At 28.3% G+C, this 17,653-nt stretch overlaps 1 protein-coding gene across 3 annotated transcripts in view; it reads right to left on the bottom strand.

Annotated features, from left to right (window-relative positions):
* Positions 1–17,653, bottom strand: part of AdamTS-A (ADAM metallopeptidase with thrombospondin type 1 motif A) — a 90,263-nt gene that overhangs the window by 10,870 nt on the left and 61,740 nt on the right. For all 3 annotated transcript variants that reach the window (XM_088032404.1, XM_088032406.1, XM_088032405.1), the window contains exons 8-13: positions 13,140–13,511; positions 9,748–9,826; positions 6,078–6,236; positions 5,888–6,031; positions 2,787–2,940; positions 2,559–2,737 (exon numbers count right to left, since the gene is read on the bottom strand). In XM_088032404.1, the coding sequence (XP_087888530.1) occupies positions 2,559–2,737; positions 2,787–2,940; positions 5,888–6,031; positions 6,078–6,236; positions 9,748–9,826; positions 13,140–13,511 (1,087 nt within the window). The remainder of the gene's footprint in view (positions 1–2,558; positions 2,738–2,786; positions 2,941–5,887; positions 6,032–6,077; positions 6,237–9,747; positions 9,827–13,139; positions 13,512–17,653) is intronic.

Below are 17,653 nucleotides of genomic sequence, written 5' to 3'. Positions count from 1 at the left end.
AACCGACAGTTTTTATGTTAGGTCTATAAAATTTTGTGGACTTTATAAGTGTACTAAATTTCAGAATTTTAGAAATTTTCAGTTTGAGAGAGTTTCAAACTCAAAATTTTACAAAAAAATACGTTTTAATGCTACACCAATCATTTTTTATTGACTTATTACTTTAAATCTTATTACTTTAATGAGTGTACTAATTTGTATAATTCTAGAACAAGAAAAAAAAATTTTAGAATTTTTTATTTGTAGGTCGAATTCAAAATTTAAAATTTTCAAAAAACTACATTTTGTAAATCAGAAATTTTTTACGTCAGACCTATAAAATTCTGTAGACTTAAAAAGCCTTAAATAAGTGTATAAAATTTAAGACTTAATGAGATTTTTTGAGGTAATTACGCGAAGTCCGATAATTAAGATTACAAATTTTCAGAATACTTAAATCAGAGGTAGATTTTTAGAATTTTTCATTTGTATAACCAACTCAAAATTCAGAATTTGTGAAAAAATTTTGTAAATCCGACAGATTTCACGCCAGGACTGTAAAATTTTGTGGACTTATTACTTAGAAAAGCACTTAATAAACATACTAAATTTCAGAATTTTAAAAACAGTAATAAAAATTTTAGAATTTTTCAGTTTAAAGAGAGTTTTAATTCAAATTTTCCTAAAAAAAATGCCGTTATTCGGTTAGTTTTAATGCTACACAAATAAGATTTTTTGGACTTACTCTCTTAAAGTCCATTTATTGAGTGCACTAATTTACAAAATTTGAGAACAAAAAGAAAAAATTTTAGAATTTTTTACTTTGAACAGACTAAAAATTTTGAATTTTCTATTAAATTCTGTAAGTCCGACAGTTTTTACGACAGGCCTATGAATATTGGTAAACTTATTACCTAAGAAGCATTTAATAAGTGTACTTCATTTCTGAATTTTAGAACCAAAAATAAAATTTTAGAATTTTTCAAGATGAGACAAATGTCAACTTCAAAATTTTACAAAAAATGTTATAAGGCCAATGTTTTAAACTTTTTATTTAAAATCCGTCTATTAAGTGTACTAATTTTTAGAATTATTACATAAGAATGGAATTTTTCATTTTAGGAACTAACTCAAAACTTTCTATTAAATTAAATTCTGTAAGTCCGACAGTTTTAACGTCAGGCCTATAAAATTTTGTGAACTTACTACCTAAAAAGCGTTTAATAAGTCTATTAAATTACAGAATTTTAGAAACAGACATGAAAATTTTAGAATTTTTCGGAATGAGAAAAAATTTCATCCTCAAAATTTTTCAAAAAACGCCGTTACTTGGTCAATTTTTATGTTACCCTGATGCAATTTTTTGAACTTCTTCTTTAATTTCCGTTTATTAAATGTACTTATTTTCAGAATTCTAAAATGAGAGGGAAAAATTTTAGAACTTTTCATTTGTAGGACAAACTTAAAATTTTAAATTTTCTATTAAATTAAAAGTCCAGTAGTTTTTACGCCAGATCTGTAAAATTTTGTGAACTTACTACGTGAGAAGCGTTTAATAAGTGTACTAAATTACAGAATTTTAGAAGAAGAAATGAGAATTTTAGAATTATTCAGATAGAGAGAAAATTTCAACTTAAAAATTTTCGAAAAAATCCTATTATTTGGTCACTTTTCATGCTACATTAATCAATTTTTTTTAACTTTTTATTTAAAATCTGTTTTTTGAGTGAACTAATCTTTAAAATTTTTAAATGACAGGAAAGAATTTTAGAACTTTTCATTTCTAGAACAATAAATTCAAATTCAAATTTTTCGATCTAAAATACAACACACATTCCAAGATTATTTATTTTATTTTACTTCAGTTTTTGAAACTTCGCGCTTTTGATAAAATAAATTCATCTGAAATCTCAAAATTAGACACGTAAAAGACAGCCGTTACAAAAAAATTTCAATTTAGTGGTTTTAATGTGATTAATGCGTCCCACCATAAAAATTTCAGAATTTTGATATAAAATAAACATTTTTCTTAAACTTTTTTAAACTCAGAAGAATAAATATGACGATTTCACTAGCTAAAAACTACAAGTTATAGAAAATGAACGTGTTTATAAGTCAGAAAACTGAACAATTTAAAAGTCGAATAAAATTTAAAGTCTTTCCAATTTTTTATGTAAAATATACAATAGAAATTTATGTGTAAAATGCAATAAACTTCAAAGTCTGTTTTTAATAATACAAATTCATAATCATAATTTATACGAAATTCTAAATAAAAAGATTGGCGCGGCATGTAAACCATAAACGATAAATTAACACTTTAACTTATCGACCGAGCCACTTTGATCTCAACAAAAACAAATACAAGCATACGTGTCATCCATTTAATTTTATCGATATGAATTTCCACTTGGAGGTCAAGTTAAACTTAACAAAAGCTAAAAGCAATTTTCAATCCTACAGACGCCAGAGTCATTAAACTGTCGCAACTTTATTTTAAAAAAGTCGCAGACCGCATCGTCCTTCATAATTTTCAAAATGATCGATGACTTCACATTTTAATTTTAAATTTAACTCACTCTTGCCACTGCCCCCATCCTCCCGCCACCGGTGTCATCATTCGTCGATCCAGAGGGATGCACTCTCCATGGTGGCACCAGCGCCCTTTCCCGCAGGAAGTCCCATCGGCCCATGGGAGCAAGTTGGATTTGCACCCATAGACGTCGTTGGTAGTGCACCACAGAACGGCACAACTGGGCTATAAAACTGGGAGATTGAAATTTCGGCGGGTTGGAAAAATTTAGTACCTGGTCTTTGAAGGGGCAGAGGCGGAAGCCGCTCCCGAATTCTAATTCGCACTGCTTGTTCACTTCGAAGTTTTCTCCAGGAAGAAGTTCGGTGATTTCGGAGGAGATGTAGTTGCTCGTCGGCGCTTTGTGAAGACATTTGGCTTTGCTGGACCTAGAAAAAATTGTGTCACAGTGGTCTAATTCTTCAGAAGCAAGAAGAGATTTGCCCATAAAGAGTCGCTCGAGAAAGTTACGCAACTCCTTTTTAAGCGCTTAATTGCCGTCGTCTCGTATCTAATTATTTCAGAATTTTATAAAAATGTAGGTCAGGTCGCTCTAAAGCCTCCTTTCCACAGTTCGTTCTTGAGAAAACCGAATTTGATTTACGATGGGGTTTGAATTATTGCACCATATTTTGCGGTCCGAAAATCTTGATATCTTCACTCCTTAAGATGTAAAGATCGGGGATGTTTTCAGACTTATTTTCATAGGTATCAATTTTGTTTAAAAACTCATGCTCTTGAGAAGCATTTAATAAGTGTACTTAATTTCAAAATTTTAGAACAAAAAATAAAATTTTTAGAATTTTTCAGGATGAAAGAAAATGTCAACTTCAATATTTTCCAAAAAATGTTATTTAATCATGTTTTAAACTTCTCATTAAAAATCCGTTTATTAAGTGTACTAATTTTTAGAATTATTGAATGAGAATGGAGAATTTGAAATTTTTTTATTAAATTTAATTCTGTAAGTCCGACAGTTTTAACGTCAGGCCTATGAAATTATGTAAAATTACTACCAAAAAAGCGTTTAATAAGTCTGCTAAATTACAGAATTTTAGAAACAGACATGAAAATTTTAGAATTTTTCAGAATGAGCAAAAATTTCATCTTCAAAATTTTTCAAAAAACGCTGTTATTTGGTCAAATTTTTATGTTACCCTAATGCAATTTTTGAACTTCTTCTTTAATTTCCGTTTATTCAATGTACTTATTTCCAGAATTTTGAAATGAGAGGGAAAAATTTTAGAACTTTTCATTTGTAAGACAATCTTAAAATTTTAAATTTTCTATTAAATTAAAAGTCCAGTAGTTTTTACGCCAGATCTGTAAAAGTTTGTGAACTTACTGCGTAAGAAGCATTTAATAAGTGTACTTAATTTCAAAATTTTAGAACCAAAAATAAAAATTTTAGAATTTTTCAGGATGAAAGAAAATGTCAACTTCAAAATTTTCCAAAAAATGTTATTTGGTCAATGTTTTAAACTTTTCATTAAAAACCAGTTTATTAAGTGTATTAATTTTTAGAATTATTGAATAAGAATGGAGAATTTGAGAATTTTTCATTTTAGGAACTAACTCAAAATTTAGAATTTTCTATTCAATTCTGTAAGTCCGACAGTTTCTACGACAGGCCTATGAATTTTGGTGAACTTATCACCTGAGAAGCATTTAATAAGTGTACTTAATTTCAGAATTTTAGAACCAAAAATAAGAATTTTAGAATTTTTCAGGATGAAAGAAAATGTCAACTTCAAAATTTTCCAAAAAATGTTATTTGGTCAATGTTTTAAACTTTTCATTAAAAACCAGTTTATTAAGTGTATTAATTTTTAGAATTATTGAATAAGAATGGAGAATTTGAGAATTTTTCATTTTAGGAACTAACTCAAAATTTAGAATTTTCTATTCAATTCTGTAAGTCCGACAGTTTCTACGACAGGCCTATGAATTTTGGTGAACTTATCACCTGAGAAGCATTTAATAAGTGTACTTAATTTCAGAATTTTAGAACCAAAAATAAGAATTTTAGAATTTTTCAGGATGAGAGAAAATGTCAACTTCAAAATTTTCCAAAAAATGTTATTTGGTCAATGTTTTAAACTTTTCATTAAAAACCAGTTTATTAAGTGTATTAATTTTTAGAATTATTGAATAAGAATGCAGAATTTGAGAATTTTTCATTTTAGGAACTAACTCAAAATTTAGAATTTTCTATTCAATTCTGTAAGTCCGACAGTTTCTACGACAGGCCTATGAATTTTGGTGAACTTATCACCTGAGAAGCATTTAATAAGTGTACTTAATTTCAGAATTTTAAAACCAAAAATAAGAATTTTAGAATTTTTCAGGATGAGAGAAAATGTCAACTTCAAAATTTTCCAAAAAATTTTATTTGGTCAATGTTTTAAACTTTTCATTAAAAACCAGTTTATTAAGTGTATAAATTTTTAGAATTATTGAATAAGAATGCAGAATTTGAGAATTTTTCATTTTAGGAACTAACTCAAAATTTAGAATTTTCTATTAAATTCTGTAAGTCTGACACTTTTAACGTCAGGCTTTTGAAATTTTGTGGACTTACTACCTAAAAAGCGTTTAATAAGTCTACTAAATTACAGAATTTTAGAAACATTTTCGGGATGAGAAAAATTTAATCTTCAAAATTTTCGAAAAAATGCTATTATTCGGCCACTTTTAATCGAGTTTTTTTGAACTTCTTATTTAAAATCTGTTTATTAAGTATACTAATCTTTAGAATTTTTAAACTACAGGAAAGAATTTTAGAATTTTTCATTTGCAGGACAATAAATTCAAATTCAAATTTTTCGATTTAAAATAGAACACACATTCAAAGATTCATTATTTTTATACTTCAGTTTTAAAACTTCGCAAAATTCAATTCATAAACCTTTTTCTTGAACTTCTTTAAACTCAGAAGAATAAATATGACGATGCTACCAGCAAAAACTACAAGTTATAGAAACTGAAAAATTTAAAAGTCGAATAAGTCAATTTTTTATGCAAAATATACAATATAATTTGATTGAACTTCTTATTTAAAATCTGTTTATTGAGTGTAGTAATCTTTAGAATTTTTAAACAACACGAAATAATTTTAGAATTTTTCATTTGTAGAACAATAAATTCAAATTCAAATTTTTCGATTTAAAATAGAACACACATTCAAAGATTCTTTCTTTTTTTTTTACTTCAGTTCTTAAACTTCGCGCTTTTGATAAAAGAAATTCATCTGAAACCTCAAAATTATAAAAATATTGCACCATATTTTGCGGTCAGAAAATTGATATCTTGACTCTTTTTCCCCCAAAAACTTACTCGAGAAACTCAGTGACGTAGTGCTTCGAGCACTCTGACCACAGCCAAGGCTTGGTGCCGTTGTTGAGCATGCGGGACATGATGTACCCGTATTTCGGCGCCTTCCGGAAGAAGGAGCAGCTTTCTGTCTCGTCGTGCAGCATGCTGGAATCATCACCATCAGGTTTCACCAAAATTCGCGATTTTTTACCTCAGCACGTGGCCCAGCTCGTGCGCGATGGTGTACGACGAAGACAGACCTCGCTCTTTGACGATGGCGCAGCTGGAGGACGGATTGCACATGGAGCCCACCTCCGCCACCCCCAGGGTGTCGCAGTTGGAAGATGAGTTTCTTTTGCAGATGGGGTCTCTGATAACAAACTTTTAATTAACTGACGAGTTTCATTGGGGTTTTATTCGAGGGGATAGAAAAATGTGAGAGAGTTTTTATGGGGTAATGAAGTGGAATCGATGTAATGAGGCTTGTAGGTTTGCGTCATTAAAACAATGCGAGTTTTTATGGCTGTTTATTGCAATGACAAGAGTAATGGGAGTAATAACTGAATAAGTTATGGGACAAACGCGGACAAGAAAAGAAATAAATCAAAGGAGTTATATGGGTGGAAATTGAAATTGAAAGTGCGCGGAATTCCATCTAAAACTAATTGGTTTCGATGGATTTCAAGAGAGTGTATTCTTTGTTGCATAATTGGGAGATTAGAGGCGGCGAAAGCATCAATTCTGCTCGCGATATGCAAAACTGAAAGAAAATTCGCATAAAATTAGTTTTTATTACAAATTTTTTGTTTTTCGCTGCTGCTATTTCAACAGTTTTAATGCCACGCTAGTGACATTTTTTGGACTTATTACTTTAGAATTCTAGAAGGAGAAGGTTGAATTTTAGAAATTTTTATTTGTAGAACGAATTAAAAATTAAAATTTTCTATCAAATTCTCTAAAGTCGACAGTTTCTACATTAGACCTACAAAATTTTGTAAATTTATTCTCTGAGAAGCATTTAATAAGCATACTAAATTACAGAATTTTAAAAGCAGCAATAGAAATTTTAGAATTTTTCGGCATAAGAAAAAAATTCTGATTCAAAATTTTACAAAACATGTCGTGATTCGGTTAGTTTTAACGCTACACTTATGACAATTTTTGGAATTTTTACTTTAAATTCATTCAATGAGTGTACTAATTTATAGAATTCTAGAATGAAAAAGCAGAATTTTAAAATTTTGCATTCGTAGAACAAACCCAAAATTTAAATTTTTTTATTAAATTCTGTTAGTCCAACAGTTTTCACGTCAAGTATATAAAATTTTGTAAATTTCTTCTCTCAGAAGGGCTTAATGAGTGTTCCAAATTTCAGAATTTTAGAAACAAAAAAAATTTAAGATTTTTTATGTTGATAGAAAATTTGAAATTCAAAATTTTCCAAAAAATCCCATAATTTGGTCAGTTTTAATGCTACAATAATAAGATTTTTTTGACTTCTTACTTTAAATTCGTTTATTGAGTGTACTAATTTAGAAAATTTTAGAATAAAAAGGTAAAATTTTAGAATTTTTCATTTGTAGAACCAACTCAAAATTTAGATTTTTTGATGAAATTCTCTAAAACGGACATTTTTACGTCAAACCTATACAATTTTGTGGACTTGTTACCTAAGAAACATTTAATGAGCGTACTAAATTTCAGAATTTTAGAAACAATAATGAGAATTTTAGAATTTTTCAGGTTCAGGAAGAATTTGAAATTCTAAATTTTCCAGAAAATGCCGTAATTAAGTCAATTTTAATGCTACACTAATAAGATTTTTTAGACTTCAATTTGTCAATATGTTTATTGATTGTCCTAATTTACAGAATTCTAAAATATGAAGTAAAAATTTTAGAAATTATTATTTTTTACGAACTCAAAATTTAGAATTTTTTATATTAAATTCTGTAAGTGCGACAGTTTATATGTGAGACCTATAAAATTTTGTGAACTTTGTACGTAAGAAGCGTTTATTGAGTGTACCAAATTTCAGAAATTTAGAAACAGTAATGAGAATTTTAGAAGTTTTCAGGTTGTACAAAAATTTGAAATTCAAAATTTTCCAAAACATGCCGTAATTGAGTCAGCTTTAATACTACACTAATGAGATTTTTTAGACTTCTTACTTTGATTGCGTTTATTGGCTGTACTAATTTACAGAATTCTAGAATGAGAAGGTAAAATTTTAGAATTTTTCATTGGTAGAACGAACTTTAAATTTAAATTTTTTTGTGAAATTCTCTAAAATCGATAGTTTTGAAGTCAGACCTATAAAATTTTGTGAAGAAACGTTTAATGAGTACTAAATTTCAGAATTTTAGAAACAGTAAGAAAAATTTTAGAATTTTTCAAGTTGAGGAAAAATTTGAAATCCAAAGGTTTCCAAAAAATGCAGCAATTTAGTCAGTTTTGATGCCACACTAATGAAATTTTTTAGACTTCTTACTTTGAATCCGTTTATTAGCTGTACCAATTTACAGAATTCTGGAACGAGAAGGAAAAATTTTAGAATTTTTTATTTGTAGAACAAAGTCAAAGTTGAGAATTTTCTATTAAATTCTGTAAGTGCCACAATTTGAATGTCACACCTATAAAATTTCGTGGACTTGCTACTTAAAAAGCGTTTAATGAGTGTACTAAATTTCAGAATTTTAGAATCATTAGTGAGAATTTTTAAATTTTTAGTATGAGGGATTATTTAAAATTTAAATTGTCTAAGAAATCTAATTTTTCCTGAATTATTTAGAATTTAGAAGTGTGTAAAAAATTAGATAGTTAGATTTACACTAGACTAAAATAAAAAATAACAAAAAACAGGCACAGTCAAATACAAAAAGAAAAAAAATAGAAATTTGCTCGCTGAGCTTGCTCAATATCTGCACGACTACGGAAATCCAATTATATCACCACAAAAGACCAATTAAACTAAAAAACCAATTTCTGTGCAATTATTTGTTTATTTCGCCTAAATGCACAAAATAATTATGATTTCATATAATTATATTGCATGTTTGAATTCACTCCATTATAACATTAAAAATCTTGTCCTTGCTAATCATCGTCCTTTCTCTTTAATTGGTTCTTTAACCATAATTCTGCTCATAAAAGTACGAAAATTAAAAGTGACAAGAAAATTATCTCACGCAGACATGAAAAATGTGAAAACTGTTGGTAACTCTGCTTGTTCGATTCGTAGCTTTGACACTTTAGCACAGCCTGCTAATGTCATATTTATTATAAACTGTCCGAAAAAACAAACTCAGGTTTCCTAATCCCCAATTAGCGTGGGCCTGTTCTTATCAGATCCGTACTTTTTCAAAAATAAAACATTCTTTACATTAATTAAATATGAAAAAACTGGCTTAACTAAGTCGTTTCAGGAGGAATTGGCCATTAATTTCGAAAAACTTTAATCATATTAAGCAGAATTATGAAAATATTAATGGAGATAAAATGGAAATAGCCCCGAAAGTCTGAACTAGTTGATAATAATCTCCTTGTAATTTACGAGCGACCGCTTGAAACTGTTAAAAATAACAAATTTAGGGATTTATCAAATTTACGGGCAGCAAAACAACAAGATTCATGAATGAAATGCCTGTTTATCTCTTGTTTTCGGTCATCGCCAAATTGCAAAATTACGGTCCTGATTAGATAGGAGGATCGTAACCTCTTTTCGGTGTAAAAAGTTAATAACCCTTCAGAAACAGGTGATTAAAGACGAAGAAAACTTGCAAATTAGCGGCCGTTTTGTGTAATACAGCTGACCTTCCCGGTTGCAAAATTGCGGAAAATTAGTAGTGATTTTGTTTTTTTCTAGTTGTAAAGTTTCTCACCTTGTGAAGAGCAGAGCCATGTCATGTTTGCGATCGGGGACGTACCGCTTCTGCCACTCGCAAAACTTGCGCAACATCACTGAAAAAAAATAGAAATGACAATAATATTGGGAGTGAAACCGTTTATTAAGAGAAAATTTAAGGTTATCATTAAAAAATGTGAATAAATGGCGTGTAATAAATTATATCCCTCGGACAAAAACCCCGTCGGCGGTCGTGTTGTGTGCTTGGTTTTACGATGTGCAGGTTGCAAATCAAAGGGGACAAAGTCGCGGTTTCTTTTTTTCCTGGGATTCGACAATGGGAGGAGATTTCAATAGTTCTTCGAAATTGTTTTCCTTCGGATTCTAAGGCTGCAAAATTTCAAATTCTGATTTTGACATATTCTGGTTCTAAAAATGTCAAATTGAGAAAGAATTCTTCAGGTAGGAGAATTCTTAGGTTTTAAATTTCCAGATTCTGAAATTCTCAGATTCGATGACTCTCACAATCAAAATTTAACAAGTATTATCAGATTTATCAGATTTTTAGGTTCACAGATCCTCAAATTTTAAAGATTTAGTACCCAAATTACCATTTTTTCCAATTTTTGTATTCTCAGTCTGCTTATTAGTTTTATATTCTCAGATTTAACATTCTTATGTTGGAAAGTATTTAGATTCTAATTGAACCGAATTCTTACAATTTACAGATTCACAAATTTTGAAAAAAGTACTCAATTAACCATTTTTTTTAGATCTTATTTTCCCATATTTTCTATCCTTTAGTCTCAATTTTATGTGTTATTTATGCTTTATCTGATTCTCAGATTCTAATTCTAAGTACTTTGAAATTCTCAGATTCTCAAATTCTAAAGATTTAGTTTCCAAATTATCATTTTTAAATTTAATTTTTGATTATTTTCTTAATTCTAAATCTTAATTTTATTTTAATATTCTTTCGTGGTAAAAACTTCATAGATTCTCAAACTCAAAAGATTGAGTTCCCAAATTATCGCTTTTTTTTAATTTAATTTTTCTATTTACTCTATTTTTGGTCTAAATTTTCTTTATTCTCGAATTTTAATATTTTTGCATTGTCCTTATCTCAGATCCTAATTGAGCTCCCAAATTCTTAAATTTTTAGATACAGATTCTTAAATTCAAAAGATTTGGTTATTAAATTATCATTTTTTGCATTTTTTTATCATTTTCTCTATTAAATTTACTTTTAAAATTATTTCGTTTTACATATGTATACATATCATATTTTAATCGATCTTCCAAATTCTTAAATTTTTTGCTTCAGAGATTCTTAAATTCTAAAAATTTAGTTTTCAAATTATCATTTTTTTGTATTTAATTTTTTCAATTTTTTCTATTCTTAATCTTAATTTTAACATTCTTTCGTTGAACATTCCCAGATTTTAATTAATCTTTCAAATTTATAGATTTTCAGCATCACAGATTCGCAAATTTTGAAAATTTAGTTCCAAAATTATCTTTTTTTGTATTTTATTATTTCTATTTACTCTATTTTCAATCTTAATTTTACTATTCGTTGGATGGATATTTCTCAGATTTTAATTATTAGTCTTCCAAATTCTTAAATTTTCAGCTTCACAAATCCTCTGAAGATTTAGTTCTTAAATTATAATTTTTCTTTTTTTAATTTTTTCCATTTTCTCTATTCTCAATCTTCATTTTAATATTTTTTTGTTGTACATTTCTCAGATTTTAATTAATCATCCAAATTCTTAGATTCGCAAATTCTGAATTTGCATGTAGTTTCCCAATTATAATTTTTTAGATTTTATTTTCTCAATTTTCTCTATTCTCAATTGTAATTTTATGTTCTCAGAATTTAATATTCATTCGTTGCAAATTTCTTAGATTTTAATTAGACTTCCAACTTCTTAGATTTCATATTCAGATTCTACATTTTCTTAAAAAAGTAGTACTCAAATTAGCATTTTTTTTCCTTTTTTTATTTTCTCGCTGTTTCAATTTTATTTTCACAAATTTTAATCTTCTTTCATTGGAAATTTCTCAGATTCTAATCAGACTTTTAATTTTAGGTTCACAGATACTCAAATTCTAAAGCAAAAGTAGCCAAATTACCATTCTTTTGGATTTTACTTTTTCCATTCTTTCTATTTGGTCTTAATTTTGTATTTTCAAATTTTAATGTCAATTTCTCAGATTCTAATTGAGATCCAAAGTTGTTAGATTTTAATGTTCAAATAATATTTTTTTTGGATTTTATTTGTCCATTTTCCCTATTCTCAATTTTAATTTCTCAGAGTTTAATATTCTTGAGTTATAAATTTTAGATTTTAATTTGACTTTCAAATTATTAGATTTCAGATTCACAGATTCTCAAATTCCAAAGAAAAATAAACCAAAATTACCATTCAGTGAGTTTTATTGTTTCCATTCTCTCTATTTTTATACTAAATTTCCTTATTCTTAAATATTTCTTCTATTTAGGTTCTAATTGAGCTCCCAAATTCTTTGATTTTTTGGTTCACAGATTCCTAAATTTCAAATATTTAATACCCAAATTACCATTATTCTTTTATTTTATTTCTTCCATTCTTTCTACTTACATTTTTAATTTTATATCTTCAAATTTTATTATTTTCTCATTGTAAATTTCTCGGATTCTAATGAGATTCCCAAATTTTAGAAATTTATGGTCACAGATTCTCAAATTCTGAAGATTTATTTCCCAAATTATCATTTGTTGGATCATTTCCTCAATTTTCTTTATTCTTAATCTTAATTCTAAACTTCTTTCGTTGTAAATTTCTCAGAATTGAATTAATCTTCCAAATTCTGAGAGTTCAGGTTCATTTATTTTCAAATTCTTGAATATAAAGTCCCCCCCATTATCATTTCTTGGATTTTGGTTTCTTTTTTTTCAGATTTTCACAGTTTCTCTCAGAATAGATTTAGAAAAATTACCAAAAAATATACACGAAAACAAATAATGTAAAAAAGAAATCATCGGCAAAAACAGAAAAAATAGAAAATCGAATCTTAAGCAAACGTATTTCGACTTCTTACTCGAAAACCGCCAAATATTGAATCTTCACCCACAAAACTGCTGCGACGGTGTAAGTTACGACACGCCTTTTTTCCCAAACCCAACTGAGCCGAAACTACTCTTGACATTTCACAGATTTAGCCGTTTCTCCGCGGTTCCATATAAAGCATCAGAAAACAATAGCAATAAAAGTAATAATTACCCCGTCACTTTCAGATAACTCCGAGCGTAAATAAAGTTGTCAGAAATGATTGTTAAAACCGCAAAAATCCGTACCTACCAGAAGTAGTCAACAAGATTTACTCTCCCAATCCCACACACTTCCAAAGAGTCCATCCTCTGCGAAAAATCCTCAAGTCACTCACCTTGAGAGTTGTTACTGGTGAAGACCGTATTATTCAACATCCAGATGTTGACTACCGACAAGGAGATGGAGTTCCCTATACTGGCGTCCTTGTATAATAGAGCAGCATGAGACATCAAGATCAAGATGTAATGTTTCAAATCATCGCTAGATTGATGGTAGTGGATCATGCTGCGATCGGCAACAACCAACACCTTGACGAAATACTCGTTTGTCTTCCTGTCGACAGGCCAATCAGCCTCGCGTGGCGTCCGGGAGGACTCAGTCGCAGGCTCTTCGATGTCATCAAAAAACGTCTGCCTTTTGGTGATGGTGTGAGAGGGCATGGCCACGACGGAGGTGCCGAAGTCGTCTTCTACAATGCTGCCACCATCTGAAAGTCAAGAGAATTTTTAATACCCACAGGTGAAGAAGGAATGCGCTTGCAATAAGTACCATTTAGATAAAATCAAGTGGGTGAGGTGTTAATGTCCGGCGATTTGATACGGAACAACCCATGCAGATGCAAGAAGTGTTGATAAATCGCGCTGCCAATTATCTTGCCATAACTCCATTCAAATTTGCGCCTGACAATGACGAATTCATTTAATAAAAGATTGAATGGGATTTATAATTTTTTTTCGAAGGTCAAGGGGCAGAAAATTATTACCAAGAAGAAGGATAATAAAAATAATTGAGCATGCGTAGATAATCCATTAAGAAACGTTATTAAGCTATAAACGACGAGAATTAAACTTCTATTGGTGATTAACGATAATTTCTTAGAAGTGAACGAGTGTTGATTTATTTTATGTCTGTTTAATTGGAGAAAAATTATAAAAGTAATGAAGCATTACTTCTACGCATTTTTAAGTGACGTCTTTATGGTTGGATTAGATTTAAACGATCAGGAAAAGCAGTTCTTAGATTTTTAGATTTCTTACAAAATATATTTTTGGATTTTTTCCAATTTTTTCATCTGACTTCAAAATTTTTTATCATTCCCATCCTGTATAAAAATCGTTGGATCTTCAAAAAACACAGCAACAGCGTTAACATCACCAGAATTACAAATTTTTCTTTAAAAAAATAGAAGTTTAGAGGTTCGTCTCCAAAACCAAAATTTCTAAAAACTTTTTTGACCTACAATTTTTTAATTCGGTAGAGATTATAGACATGTTCAGACTAGTAAACTGCTCAAACTTTATTATAGCTTTAAAATTACCAAAGTTACGAATTTTTATTCAAAAAATAAAAAAATTTTAGTTCGTCTCCAACAAGCAAATTTCTAAAAATTGTTCTTTTTGTACTACAGCTTCCTAATTCGATGGAGGTAACAAACATGTTCAAACTAGTAAACTGTCCAAATTTGATTGGCCTAGCGTTAGAATTACCAGTGTTACGACTTTTTATTTAAAAAATTAGAAATTTTCAGTTCATCTCCAACAAGCAAATTTCTAGAAACTGTTTTTTTGGTATACAATTTTCTAATTTGGTGAAGGTAATAAACATGTTCAAACTTGTTAACTGCCCAAATTCTGTTTCCATAGTGTTAAAAATAAGAAAACCAGAAATTTTTCTTTAAAAAATAAAAATTTTGGGTTCGCCCCAAAGAGAAAATTTCTAAAAACTGTCTTTTTCGACTAACAATTTTCTAATTTGGTAGAGATTATGGACATGTTCAAACTAGTAAACTGTCTAAATTTTGTTGATATAACGTTGAAATCACTAGAGTTTCGAATTTTTATTGAAAAAATTAGAAATTCTCAGTTCGCCTTCAACAAGCAAATTTCTAAAAACTGTCTTTTAGGTAGTATAATTTTCTAATTTGGTGCAGATAATAAACATGTTCAAATTAGTAAACAACCTAAATTTTATTGCCATAACGTTGAAATTAACAAAACCACGAATTTTTCTATAAAAAATTAGAAATTTTTGGCTCATTTCCAAACACAAATTTCTAAAAACTGTATTTTTTGTCCTACAATATTCTAATTTGGTCGAGATTATAGACAGGTCTTAACAAGTAAACTGTCTAAATATTATTGCCATAACGTTAAAATTACCAGAACTACAAATTAAAAAAAAAATAAAAATTTTGAGTTTGTTCCCAAAACTGCCTTTATTGACTTACAATTTTTGAATTTGGTATAAATTATAGACATGTTCAAACTAGTAAATTGCTTAAAATTGATTGGCATAACGTTGAAATTACTAGAGTTAAAAATTTTTATTAAAAAAATTAGAAATTTTCAGTTCGTCTCCAACAAGCAAATTTCTAAAAACTGTTTTTTCGGTACGACAACTGTCTAATTTGGTGGAGATAATAAACATGTTCAAACTAGTAAACAGTCTAAATTTTATTGCCATAGCGTTAAAACTAACAGAACTAAAAAAATTTCTTTAAAAAAATAGAAATTTTGATTTCGTTCCCAAAACAAAAATTTCTAAAACCTGTCTTTTTTGACTTACAATTTTCTTATTTGGTAGAGATTATATACATGTTCAAACTAGTAAACTGCCCAAATTTTATTGGCATAACGTTGAAACTACCAGAATTACGAATTTTTATTAAAAAAATTAGAAATTTTCAGTTCGTCTCCAACAAGCAAATTTCTAAAAACTGTTTTTCGGTACAACAATTTTCTAATTTTGTGGAGATAATAAACATGTTCAAACAAGTAAACTGTCTAAATTTTATTGCCATAGCGTTAAAACAAACGGAACTACAAATTTTTCTTTACAAAAAATAGAAATTTTGAGTTTGTTCCCAAAACAAAATTTCTAAAAACTGTCTTTATTGACTTACAATTTTTTAATTTGGTATAGATTATAGACATGTTCAAATTAGTAAACTACCTAAAATTGATTGTCATAACGTTGAAATTACTATAGTTACAAATTTTTATTAAAAAAATTAGAAATTTTCAGTTCGTCTCCAACAAGCAAATTTCTAAAAACTGTTTTTTCGGTACGACAACTTTCTAATTTGGTGGAGATAATAAACATGTTCAAACTAGTAAACAGTCTAAATTTTATTGCCATAGCGTTAAAACTAACAGAACTAAAAAAATTTCTTTAAAAAAATAGAAATTTTGATTTTGTTCCCAAAACAAAAATTTCTAAAACCTGTCTTTTTTGACTTACAATTTTCTTATTTGGTAGAGATTATAGACATGTTCAAACTAGTAAACTGCCCAAATTTTATTGGCAAAACGTTGAAACTACCACAATTACGAATTTTTATTAAAAAAATTAGAAATTTTCAGTTCGTCTCCAACAAGCAAATTTCTAAAAACTGTTTTTTCGGTACAACAATTTTCTAATTTTGTGGAGATAATAAACATGTTCAAACTAGTAAACTGTCCAAATTTTATTGCCATAGCGTTAAAACTAACAGAACTACAAATTTTTCTTTACAAAAAATAGAAATTTTGAGTTTGTTCCTAAAACAAAATTTCTAAAAACTGTCTTTATTGACTTACAATTTTTTAATTTGGTATAGATTATAGACATGTTCAAACTAGTAAACTGCCTAAAATTGATTGTCATAACGTTGAAATTACTATAGTTACAAATTTTTATTAAAAAAATTAGAAATTTTCAGTTCGTCTCCAACAAGCAAATTTCTAAAAACTGTTTTTTCGGTACGACAACTTTCTAATTTGGTGGAGATAATAAACAAGTTCAAACTAGTAAACAGTCTAAATTTTATTGCCAAAGCGTTAAAACTAACAGAACTAAAAAAATTTCTTTAAAAAAATAGAAATTTTGAGTTCGTTCCCAAAACAAAAATTTTTAAAACCTGTCTTTTTAGACTTACAATTTTCTTATTTAGTAGAGATTATAGACATGTTCAAACTAGTAAACTGCCCAAATTTTATTGGCATAACGTTGAAACTACCAGAATTACGAATTTTTATTAAAAAAATTAGAAATTTTCAGTTCGTCTCCAACAAGCAAATTTCTAAAAACTGTTTTTTCGGTACAACAATTTTCTAATTTTGTGGAGATAATAAACATGTTCAAACTAGTAAACAAACAGTCTAAATTTTATTGCCATAGCGTTAAAACTAACAGAACTAAAAAAATTTCTTTAAAAAAATAGAAATTTTGATTTCGTTCCCAAAACAAAAATTTCTAAAACCTGTCTTTTTTGACTTACAATTTTCTTATTTGGTAGAGATTATATACATGTTCAAACTAGTAAACTGCCCAAATTTTATTGGCATAACGTTGAAACTACCAGAATTACGAATTTTTATTAAAAAAATTAGAAATTTTCAGTTCGTCTCCAACAAGCAAATTTCTAAAAACTGTTTTTTTGGTACAACAATTTTCTAATTTTGTGGAGATAATAAACATGTTCAAATAAGTAAACAGTCTAAATTTTATTGCCATAGCGTTAAAACTAACAGAACTACAAATTTTTCTATAAAGAATTAGAAATTTTTAGCTCGTTCCCAACAGACAAGTTTATAAAACTGTATTTTTTATTCTATAATTTTCAAATTTGCTGGACGTTTTAGACATGTC

The sequence above is a fragment of the Gnatocerus cornutus genome, chromosome 3, assembly GCF_029298725.1.
Source record: "Gnatocerus cornutus isolate USDA-ARS CGAHR chromosome 3, icGnaCorn1.1, whole genome shotgun sequence".
Classification (NCBI taxonomy): Eukaryota; Metazoa; Arthropoda; class Insecta; order Coleoptera; family Tenebrionidae; genus Gnatocerus; species Gnatocerus cornutus.
Note: the sequence above shows the minus strand (reverse complement) of the source record. Positions and strands in the feature narration are given on the sequence as shown.